Here is a 12131-nt window from a genome sequence, read left to right on the forward strand (position 1 = left end):
TGTTTGTGGTGGGTGTGTAGGGATATTGGTTAACCTTGGAAGCCTGAGGGTAACCACTGGAAGTCCTGGGTTGTTACTGGCACCCTGTTGATACTTGCCCTTGCTGGCAAGGCCTCTTCAGCGGTCTGGCCTCCAGGGCTGATGCCCCCATGAGACCTCTGCACAGAACCAGTATGTGACACACAGCATTGCCAGAGACAAGGCTCTGCACTGCACCCTTTGCAAAACTCCCCCCAAAACCATCTTCCGTGTCCCTTTACAATAAACAATCAAATTCCTTTTAGAATTTCATGCATGAGAAAGATTTTTATGCCCTGAGAAATATTTTGTTTCCTTCAATTAGATAAGGAGAACCACACTGCTCTCTCTCCTTGCCTTGCTGCCAGGGAGGCTCCAGTGCATTTTTGGTGCTTGATGGCATCAGCTCCCCTCAGGCTAGTTTCTGGGGAATCACCATCTTCCCACTCACCAAGGCTGGACTTTAGTTCATTTACTTTTATTTTCATCGGCTTCTTCAACCTTTTGTTTACACTGGCTCACCTCCTTTGGATAGAGGTGGTGATCAGGAATGTGGGTCCCTCTGCAACTTCCTCCCAGTTGATGGGGCTGCCAGAAACCTGTCCCAACATGGGCTCCTTGCAAAAAGTCTATGATGGTGGTCATGGTCCTGCCCCCTCTTCCCAAGTCTGGAGCCGAGGGAAACCGCTGTGAGTGCAAGGTCTAGAGCTGCCTGAGCCAAGATACAGGGAAGGGCAGTTAGTGAGGGGAAGGCTCAGCTCTTCTAAAAGGTGGATAAAGCCATTGTCCTCCTGTTTTGGTAGCAAACAAGGGCTTGAGACTGAGTAATCAAGGTTCCCACGTTCACTGAGAAGAGGGAGAATGTGCATGTGTGTGAGAAGAGAGAGGAAGAGAGAACGATTTGTGGGGGTGAGATGAGCCGGTGAGAGTCCAAGGATCAGCCCCAGGACCCTGCTCCATTAGTCCCAGCTGTCAGTGGGGAGGTCTCTGAGCACTCCTTCCAGAGGCTGACCTCCAAGGACGAGCCTGAGGCTGGGCTTGGCCAGAGTCTGGTCTGACGCCAGGGGGTGCTGGGAGGCAGGCGACACAGTCCTGCCAGCAGAACTGGAGGCCCTAGAGCCCTGCGCCTTCCGGTCCAGGGTCTGGCTTGGGCTAGCAGGGTGATGTGCGGTCCCTGCAAAATGAACAAGACAAGAATGAGGATGTGGGAGATTTCCCTACAGTTTTCTGGTGTGGAACTGGAGCTCTCTGGAGCTGCCCTGTGCTGTCATTAGCTTTCAGTCCTATTTAGTGATGTGAGAATGGTCGGATCACCCTCAGGCAACTAGGTGCACCTTGGCCTAGTCTTGGCATAAACAGCTGTGTAGGAGGAGCTGGCTGGAGAACTAGATTTTGAATGCTGACCTTAGGCTAGACTCTGTGAGCCTGGTTTTCTTGAGAATAAAATTGGAGCAATAATAACAGCCTCACAGGTGGCTACCAGGGTCAAATATGATAATAGGGTTATGGAAACTGTTTGGATCAACCCCAGAATGGTGCTCCTGCTAATCAGATCCATTTCCAGCTCTTTCTCTTACTTGTTTCCCTCCTTCAACTCTGAGCTGGGGGCAATTACTGGCTTGTTCTTCACCAAATCCAGTTCCAGGGACATAGAGATAGACTGAGTTTACATCGTGGATGGTATGGCCTGTGGCTGAAGCCCCGGCTTTGATGGGCACCATGTCCATGTGTGACCTCCAGGCTCCTCCCCGTCCCCGCTTGATGCAGGTAGAATCACAGGATGGACAGAGCCAGGGTTCCCCACATCACTGTAACGGAGCAGGACCCCATGGGGCCTTCCTGGGACAGGCTTTCCCCCATATCCTCTGCTTTAGCTCTTCTCTGAAGTACCTAGATAACAGTATTTGATGCACATTTCCTGAGTTGTTTTATAGATGTGAAAACACCCCACCAAATGGAAGAGGTTAACTACTTGATGACCATGAGCACATAGCCCCAGGCCTCCTGGAGCCTAAGGACTGATAACATTAACCCCTGTGACACCACCCTGTTTCCTCACCATCAGCCAATCAGAGAACTGTGCATGAGCTGATCACACACCCTAGGATCCCCTTCCCTCACGTGGCTTTTAAAAATGCTTTGTCGAAACCCTCTGGGGAGCTTGGGACTTTTAGGGCATGAACCACCTGTCTCCTTGCATGACACTGCAATAAACCTTTCTCTGCTCCAAACTCCGACGTTTCAGTTTGTTTGGCCTCACTGTGTGTTGGGCATGTTGCAGCAAAAATAGAAATAAGACTTAAATAGAAATGAGACTTTTCTTTTCTGATAAACAAGGAAAATAAGGAAACAATGAACAGGCTGGGGAAACAGAATAAACAGGCCTGAAAGAGTTAAGCAATCTTGGTTATTCTTTAGCGGTTACTACTAACAAACACTTGTAGCTAGACTTGTCCTTCACAAAGCTAAACAAAGCTAATTACTCGCTGACTCCATAGGAATTGTTCTCTGCACCTGGCATTCTTCTCCCCCTACACTGCCCTGTAGCATTCTGCATTTCAAAAAGAATGTCTTGACAACTTCAGGGACACCAGACCTGGTTGCTGAGCTGCCTGAGGCCAGCTTTGGCTGTAAATTTGCAGAAGAAAAGAAAAACATGCAAGACCTTCATTACTTTGAGCCTGACCACCTACACCTGGGATATAAACCTCTATTCCCCAGGGAGGGGAGCACAGTTCTTGAGGCCCTAGCCCACTGTGTTCCCTCTTTGCCTGGCAAAGAATAAAGGTACTCTTTCTCGTTCCTCCAAAACTCTGTCTTCATATTTCCTTTTGGCATCAGTGCACAGAGAGCCAATATTTTGGCATCAGGCACACAAACTTACGTTAACATTACCACTTGGGAAGAAAGTGGTCATCAAGTGGAAACACCCAATTTGGACATTATGGAGTGAGAAATAAAGTTTTATTGTGTTTGAGCCATTAGCTGTTTTTGGCCTGTTTGTTACATCAGTGTCATTCTAGTGCTAACTTCAAGAAAGAGAAGCTAAATGAGGGCAGCAACAGAGGTTACTGGAGTTTTCCAGGGAAAGATTAACCATCTTCCTCAGCTCTCCCCCACACCCTAGTCCCACTGATGTGTTCACATAACCCTTTCATATACTGTAATATTGACTTAATCAGCATAAAATGGAAAGAAAGAGCTTTAGATCTGTAATAAAAAATTCAAATTTGGAGAGGGGCAAACTTTAGATCAGCAGCAGTAGAGAAAGGAGGGGAAGGGAGTGGGTAAGGTGGACAGGAACAGTGGGACTGTAGGTGAGGTAGGAGATAGATGGGGCCACCCCCAAGGGTAAGCAGCTGGAGTTCATTCCTCATGGACAGAAACTCCAAAATATCCATAGCAGGACGATCAAGAGAGGAGGCTGGGTCCTGCCCAGATAAGAGATAAAAGACCACATATTTCTCATTCTTGAAGTCAAGGAGACCTTCCTGACTAGAAAGCTCCTTGGAGGTCAAAAGGGGAGCGATGTCAAGGCCACCCATAGGCCTCTTTGCTGGAATCCATCTTGGCTGAGAGATGCTCACACACACAGGGGAGGACCCTGAGATATACCAAATACAGACTCAGAACCAGGCAAATCAAAATGATAGGCCAAAGGAAACCCAGAAGAAATGCCCCATATAAGTGATTTAAATTACCACAAGGGCGTGACTCTCTCTCTGAGCCCACCCGTGTGTCTATCCACAAGTACTGTACTTTTTCCTCCTAATAAACACTTTGTTTCACTACTTTCCTTCTTTGTGGGAACTCTTTTCTGCAAAGCTGAAGGGTCAGGGCCTTATCACTGACCATTCGTCTAGTGGCTAGGATTCTGCACTCTCACTGCTGCAACCCTACCTTAATCTGTGGCCGGGAACCAAAACCTTGCTTAAAGCCGCTGCAGGCCGAGGCCACCCAAGATCATGGGCACATGAATGGATCACTGTCAAACCAATGTAACTTTCTTGCTTTCTCATGTTAAATGTTTTATAAACCTATTTTTTCCTTCCATCGGTGTCCAAATAGGTCCATTCCATCTTTTTGTCTTGTTTTTGTTGGTGATATGACAACATAGTATCACATTTATTCCATTTCCTGCCCTGTGTGGAAAAATTAGGTGAATTCAAACACCTTCTACAGGGACTTCCTTGGTGGTCCTGTGGGTAAGACTCCACTCTCCAAATGCAGGGGGCCAGTGTTCAACCCCTGGTCTGGGAACTAGATCCTGCATGCATGCTGCAATTAAGAGTTCACATGCCGCAACTAAGAGTCTGCATGTCGCAACAAAGAGTCCACATGTCGCGACTAAGAGTCCACAGGCCGCAACTAAGCCCGCATGCTGCAACTAAAGATCCTACATGCCACAATGAAGACCCAGCGCAGCCAAAATAAATAAATAATTAAAAAAACCCAAACAAAAAAGCCCCCCCAAAACACTTTCTTCTGCTCCACAATAAGTGCCAGCCGTTCGCTCTTCTGCATTCCATCTCTCAATGAGGCTTCCAAGCTATTGATGGACTGCAGCTGATCTTGCTGACAAGAATGTCTGTAGTTTTGAAATGCCTTCCATATATTTTGGAGACTTACCAGGAATAGGTTCCACATTGACACAGACCTCTTGTCCTCTTTTTGTAACATCCACTTGTTTATGGCTTATTTTAATACTTATTGCTATTCCAATATCAACAAGTGTTTGCTAGGGATACACACAGGTGCCCTTTTTTGCTCCGGATCTGCTTCTACAGTCACTCTCTGCACTATTGGAGCTTGAGAACTGAGGATTTTCATCTTCAGGGAAATACTGCTATGTGCTTAAATTCTTCTTGGTTCTGTTTCCTAGAGATGCCTATATGTTACAAAGGCATCAAATAAATGATAAGTAATCTCTGCACTAAAAATTCTAACTCCTAAACTCTCAGCCATTTCTTGTGCATCTCTTTCAATTTCCACATCGAAGGTCAAAATTACCACATATTGACACTTTAATTTTGACACAGGGACAATCCTTGGAAAATGAGATCAGATCAGAGATGGTCTCTTTCAATTTGACCTTTCCTCACTCCCAAGGTAGAGATGGTCTGTGATTATTCCCCTTTGAAGCTCTGTGACACCTTTTTTGGAATGTGTGTGGCTTTTTCTCACCCTGTTATCCTAGCTATTCCAGTGCTGCTCTTTTCTCTAAGAGAATACAAACTGGTTCTGGTGGGAGCAGCAGCTGCTAGATGCAAATCTCCCTATTTCTCCTCCTAAAGAAAATGCTTAAAACAACACACAAAACAAATACCTCCTCCATCCCTGGCAGCAGTGATCCATGTCAGCCAACCTCAGAGCATCTTAAAGGATCTGGATGGGACACAAACCCAATGCTCCTACATTGGGTTAAATAGCCAGATATTAAGAGGATAGGACACGGGAAATGACAGACTCGGGAATGAGAGTGAAGAAGACAAAGTCACTTCAGAAACGAAGATGAAATGACTAAGAACCACCACCATAGAAAATGTGAGAGACTCAGGGGATAGAAATGAGGGAAACAACCCTGGTATTTCCCCATTTTACAGACATTCCTCCTCCTCCTACCAGCTCACCTTCATTGGTTCTCTGTGCCAGGAAGTCTGTGTAGCACTTCACATGCATAATCCCACCTCATTTGTACCACCCCTCGAGGTTGCCTGTGATTCACTCTTGTTTTATTTTGCCCAGCTTCATACAGCTAATAATTGCCAGAAATCTGATTTCAATCCCAGATGTACCTGATTTCACAGCATTAGCTCTTTACATTTTCCCACGTGGCCTTGTAAAAGTAATCATTGTGAAATAGAATTTACCTTCTTTGGTGAGCTGGGTGGCATTTTTGGAGTTGCGTTTAGCTGTGTCCTCTGAATCTCTGGCTGTGGCTCTGCCTTTGAAAGATTTGTGGCTCTTTTCAACTTCACGTAGCTGCAGGAAAAAAAATGAAAGGTTGATCCTGGTCAGGGAAATGAGTGTTTGAGTTTCGGAGCCCAGGATAGTGAGATCTAGAGGGCAGCCACCTTCAATAGCCGGTTCTTGTCCTCACCGCTGGTTGGAGAGGGCACCTGGGACTCAGGTTTGCATGGCATTTGAAGGAACATCTGGCCAGGGGAGGACAGAACCTCTGCCAATCCTGTATTTCAATGGTTTTCTATACCTGGGCAGGAGGAAGTGTGGGTGGGGAACTGGCAGTGAGGCTGATGAGATTAGTTCCAGAAGAGGGGGTGAGGAAGCAAGGAAGGCAGGGCTTAGGGAGGGTTGGTGTAGAGCATTTACCACGTGAAGAAGGTGGAGTTGGGGGCTGGGAGAGCAGAAGAGGCAGTCAGCGTGTCAGCAGATGTTGAGAGAGGCTGCCCCAGTGTGGAGGGGACTTAAGAGACTCCTTAGGTCATGGGGCACAAGCACTATGTTGTTCTGACAATGCTGTTTTCTTTAGTATTTCTAGTTTTAGTTTTAATAGGTAGGAATTACTGTGGGTACTGGTTTTATTGTGTATGAACATTGGTTTAATCTATTGAGTTTCTCCTGTTCTTTAGCAACCGCTCAAAATTTAAGTCATTACTGTTATGTATTCCCAAATACCCTCAGAATATAAATGCATGTCATTGAGTCTCTCAAGGCTGCTTCCTACCATGCGGATAATTTGGGGTTTGGTTTAGAGGAAAGCCATTTAAAGAATACAACTGGGCTCAAAGAGCAAATTAGCAAAAACCAAAAACATAACATCTTTTTGAATGAAAATGCCCGACAGACTCACCGCTTGGATTTTCTTTCTCAGCTGGGCATTAGCTCGGGAAAGGCTTTTGGAAACTGAGTTCAGGTAGTAAATGGCCAGGCTGCAAGAGAAAAGCATGCTCCGGGGGTACTGTGATCTTGGAAAATGGCAAGAGCTGGACACCTTTCCCGAAGAATCACAGCAGGCTTCCTGGAATAGGTGACCAGGCTTTGCCTCTGGGCAGGGTGGAGGGAGGTTTTACCATCATCTTAAGTTCTCCACTTAACATCATTGACAAGGTCTTGGACATCCCTGTTCTCTCTCTATGTTATTGAACACATTTCTAGTTCTCAGAGTGTTTAATAAAGGTTAACTAAAGGAATCAGTCCTCTTCTGGGGAACCTGAAGAGGCAGGGGAGAGGCAGGTTTCTTGTCTGCAGAAACAGCTGCTTGTGTTTCCTGGATACCTGCCCTGTGTCAGGCTCTGTGCCATGTGCATCCCACTCCACGTCTCACTGGTTTTGATGAAACCCTGTGAAGAAGAAAGGATGACTCCTGTCTTTACAGGTCAGCATCCTGGAATGCAGAGAGTTTAAGTCACTTGCCCAAGGCCGCCCTATCAATTTGCATTCGTCGGAGACCACATTTGATGCCAAAGCCTTCAAGTGCGGAGAGAGGAGAGAGAGGTGCTAAGTGACCTGCTCCAAGCTTGCCTAGAAACACAACTGCACAGACCCCAAAGGCCCTCTACCCAGGGTGCCCTGATGGGAATGTCTGTCCTGGGCTTGTGGTTTTCAGAGTCCAGCCCCCACTGGCTGACTGGGTGGCTGGGTGTCCTTTGAGGCTATAGCCTGGGCTTCCCTTTCACAGGATCTAGGATTTGGGGCTTGTCCTGGATGTACCACCTGAGAAGGAGGGGCCACAAAAGCCCGGGATGCCTCCTGGACTGGGTGCTCCAACAGCCTGTCCTTATCTGTCACTTTTCTTGGGTCTTCTGATCCTTGCCCTCAGGGTGGATCCTGAGGTGGAGCCACTTCAGCAGAATCCTCGAGCTCTCTTACAGGCAGAAGGGAGGAACCACGCAGCCTTTGGTAGAGTATGGGTCAGAGGCTGTCCCGTGAGCTTCCTGAAGCAAAGACTCAGAGGACCGTGGGCGACAAGAGGCCAGAAGGATGACAGGCAAGGGACCACCATCTGTTGGGAAGGCGCCCACAAGGCCTTGCCCTCTCTCCTAATTCACAGCCCATTTGTTAGGGAGGAACCAGAGATCAGAGAAGATAAAATGCTCCTGCGTGGCTGTGTTCCTCCTGAGGCTGTTTCCAAGCTTAGCATTTCCCTGTGCCGCCCTGTAAGGTCAGGTTTGGTGTCTGGGTTCCAGAATTTCCTCAGGTGGTTGTCACTACCATGTCAGCCCTCCTTCATGCCGGGACTAGAAGCAGAGGATGTCTGAAGTCAAGGATGTAAGGAAATACACCTATTTTGGAGAGCAATTCAGCACTATCTTCAAAGATTGAAGAAACGTATACCTATGACCCAGCAATACCACTTCTAGAAGTCTATCTTAGAGAAAACTGTAATATGCACGCAAGGAGACATATAAGGAGATAGCCAAAAAGTGGAAACAACCTATCTCTATGCAGAGAAATGGTTAAACTGTGGTTTAATCACACAACTGATAAAAGAAATTTTCACATATTGAGGCATGGGGAAGTCATTCTGGTTTATACATGAGCTAACTTGAATTTTATGCTAACTAAAGCAGCCTGCTTGTGACCTATCAAGCATACGTTGTACATCTGCTTTTTTTTTTTTTTTTTGGTGACCTCACGATTTGTGGGATCTCAGTTCCCTGACCAGGGATTGAACCCGAGACACGGCAGTAAAAGCCCAGAATCCTAACCACTAGGCCACCAGGGACCTCCTATATCTATTTTAATTATGAAAGAAAAGGGCACATTGACCAGAAGTAAAGAATGTCCATGTGAAAAATAAAGATTAAATGTCTCCTTTCCTAGGATTCCAATGCTGGTCCTCCTTTGATGATAAGATTCGCTTCCCAGATGCCAAGGCCATGTTGACTCGCTGTGTGTGTGCTGATCTGTTTTCTTTTTTGAAACCTTGAAAGAATGTATTCCTGATTTGTTTAATGTTCTTTGTTCTGTCAAGATATAAAATTGTGCTGAAAACCATGCTTCTCTGGAGCAACTTCTCAGAGTTATCTAAGAAGCTGTCTTCTGAGCTATAGTCCTAAGTTTGGCTCAGATAAAACTCTTTTCTATTCCTATTACAGATTGTTTATTGATTATTTTTGTGACACAATGGAATACAACAGAGCCATGAAAATGTGTGCTCGTGTATCCACATGAAAAAGTCCCCCAAACATAACGTGAGTGAGGAAAGCTGTGTAGTCTGAACGAGTCATGAAAAATTTTTGAACTCAGAAAACAATAGTACGTACACGTGATTAAATGGTCCAGATTGGAAATGATGAAAACTAATCCAAATAGTGGTCACCTTTGGAGAGGGAGGGAGAGAGAAAGACTGGGTGGGGCTTGAAGTGTAACATTTCTTTCTTTTAAAAAGAGAGACTGATCTGAAGCAAATATTGCTAAATGTTAACATCTGTTTAATCTTGTGATCTTGTACATGCTTGTCTGTATGTTTCTGTACGTTAGGAATATTTCACAATTTCCTGCCTTGCTCCTTCCTTGAGCGTTCATTGTTTGCTTCCTACGCCCCAGGCATGGGGCTGGTGTTGGGGATACAGATATTGCCAAGCCCACCCACATCTTCAGTCTGTGAGAGGGATGGTGACAAATGCACCGAACACTCTAGTGCACGGGGTGCTCTGTAGAGAAGTCCTGCGGGCCCAGCCAAGGACAGGCTGCATCAGGCCTCAGCGTTCTTGGGGAAGGGGTCTTTGATATTTCCAATGGATGTTTTGGAGGGTGCTGCAGACAATGCCAGCACTCACCTTATGCTTTGGGCCCTATCTTCGGTGTGCTCACTGAAAGACTTACAGCGGCCAGTGCAGCCCCGCCCCACACTCGGAAACCATTCTGTCCATGAAGGCAGCTGGCCCAAACTGCCGGGTAATTAACCAACACCTCTTCCCTTCCACATCTCCCAGCAACACTCAACCAGTGATGGATGGGAACTGGTCTACAGATGCCCCAGATCCCTCACCCTTGAGCGGGATAACTCAGAGGCACACTTTCCCAGAACTCCCAGCAGGATTAAAGTCACCCCAGTAGTAAGAATGCACCTTCCTGTCCCTTCTCTGTCTTACTTCCCTACACACACTGCTCCCTCCAATTGCGATTTAGATTGCGTTTAAGTCTTTGTCTGAGACTCTGCTTCTGGGAAATCCAGATTGAGAGGGCAAGAAAGAAGGACCTGCCAAGGAAGTCTCGGGGAGGTTTCCACGAGGCAGAGCCACGGCCCCTGGCTAACTTACAACATCAGCAGGATGGCTGGAATGATCAGGCCTGGATTGGCGAGGAAAGCAAAAATCTTGCCCAGGAAGGTTGGGAAATCGTTTTCGACCGTCTCTTGGATGACGTCATACATTCTGTTTTTCCCACTGGAAAGAGGAGAGAATACATTATAGCGTGCTGTGAAGCTCATACGGCATAAACAACTGTGTCCATACCCTGGACGGTCCAGGCCGCCACTCACGACTACTCTCCTGGAAGAACAGAGCTCTTCTCCACAGGGACTGCAGTGGAAAAAGCCCCCACATGGGGCTGCCCTGTAGGCGAGGGCTTAGAGCTGCCTCAGCACCCTGGCTCCCCAGCTTCAAGTCCTCGGGGCCTCACAACCTCTCAAACTACCTCGGTCTCCTGTGCCTGGTACCTTCCTCGGCAAGATGAAAATGGGTTTTCTCCTATACTCTCATTGGAGAAAATGGCCTGTGATGTAGCTACGAGACGAACATGGAGCTTCCTCTGGGTTCCTGGGCCTGGAGGCAGCTCTCCAGATACTGATGTGATGGACAGCCTCATGGTGACTTGAAAATACCTACAATTAGTCTTCAGATGAGAATTCCAGTATTGCCTAGGGCAGGCTCTTGGACTGTTCACAACAGTAATTTTGATTTTCTTCAAATACCTAAGAACCATTATGCAGACTGCCTTCCACAAATACCTGCCCAGAGATTACTGTCTGCTCCTGGCTTTTGGTTGGTAGCTTTGGTGCCAAGAACAGGAATTTATGGTTTGAAATTCCTGGTTTAAATCCTCTCTCCTCCATTTATTAGCTATGGGACACCATGGACAATTTACTTACTCACTTTCTGCCTGTATTCATACCCTCACTCTCCCCACTAGAGCTGTACTTTTCTTTTAGAGGAGCACAGGATCTGGACACGCAGGCTCAGCGGCTATGGCTCAAGGGCCCAGCCGCTCTGCGGCATGTGGAACCTTCCCGGACCGGGGCACGAACCTGTGTCCCCTGAATCGGCAGGCGGACTCTCAACCACTGCGCCACCAGGGAAGCCCGAGCTGTACTTTTCAATGTGGTTATTAAAATTAAATTAAATTAAATTAAAAATTCAGTTTCTTAGTCACACATTTCAAGGAGTCATGTGACTAATAGCTACTATATTTGAGGAGCAGATGTGGATTTTTTCCCCTCATATAGAAAGTTCTATTGGTTAGTGCTGCAGAGGTTTGATATCTTTGGGCAAGATACTGAAAATTTCTCTGCCCTGGTTTCCTCGTCCGTATAATATAGTACAATAATAAAATAGTATATACAATATGGTATTATAAATATAATAACAGCATTTGTCTCAGATTGTTTAGAGGACATAGACATGAATTCATATAAAACATTGAGTATGGGGCTGTCAAATTATAAGTGCCCTCCAAAATGTTGCATCTAGAAGCTTCATTTTTCTCTTATGTGTCAATCAGGGGTTAGCAAACAATGGCCCATGGACCAAATTTGGCTTGCTACCTGTTTTTATAAGGCCTGTGGGCTAAGAATGGCTTTTACATTTTTAAATAATTGGAAAAATGTCAAAAGAAGAATAATATTTTGTGACACATAAAAATTGAAGTATGAAATTCAAACTTCTGTGTCTGCAAATGTTTTATTGGAACACAGCCACGCTCATTTATTTATGTATAGTCTCTGGTTGTTTTTGTGCTATAATAGCAGAGATGAGTAGTTGTGTTAGCAAACATCTGTGGCCATCTCAATGCTTAGTACTGCTGCACAGCACACTACAAATTGCAATGATGTAGTTATAACATGACAGCATTTCAAGTGCCATGCATATCACCACATCATAACATTTAATTTATCATTAGTAGTATTATTTGGCTGTGCCCTGCAGCTT

The 12131-nt window shown here is 46.0% G+C and overlaps 1 protein-coding gene across 1 annotated transcript in view; it reads right to left on the reverse strand.

Annotated features, from left to right (window-relative positions):
- Positions 1-990: 990 nt before the first annotated feature.
- Positions 991-12131, reverse strand: part of TMC2 (transmembrane channel like 2) — a gene marked incomplete at both ends in the record, with an annotated part of 81696 nt that continues 70555 nt past the window's right edge. Inside the window, 4 exons of the mRNA XM_082857810.1 lie at positions 991-1088; positions 5889-6000; positions 6830-6908; positions 10245-10370. Coding sequence (XP_082713936.1) covers positions 991-1088; positions 5889-6000; positions 6830-6908; positions 10245-10370 — 415 coding nt within the window. The remainder of the gene's footprint in view (positions 1089-5888; positions 6001-6829; positions 6909-10244; positions 10371-12131) is intronic.

This window comes from Leucopleurus acutus (assembly GCF_964270905.1).
Source record: "Leucopleurus acutus genome assembly, chromosome: 16".
In the NCBI taxonomy this organism is placed as follows: Eukaryota; Metazoa; Chordata; class Mammalia; order Artiodactyla; family Delphinidae; genus Leucopleurus; species Leucopleurus acutus.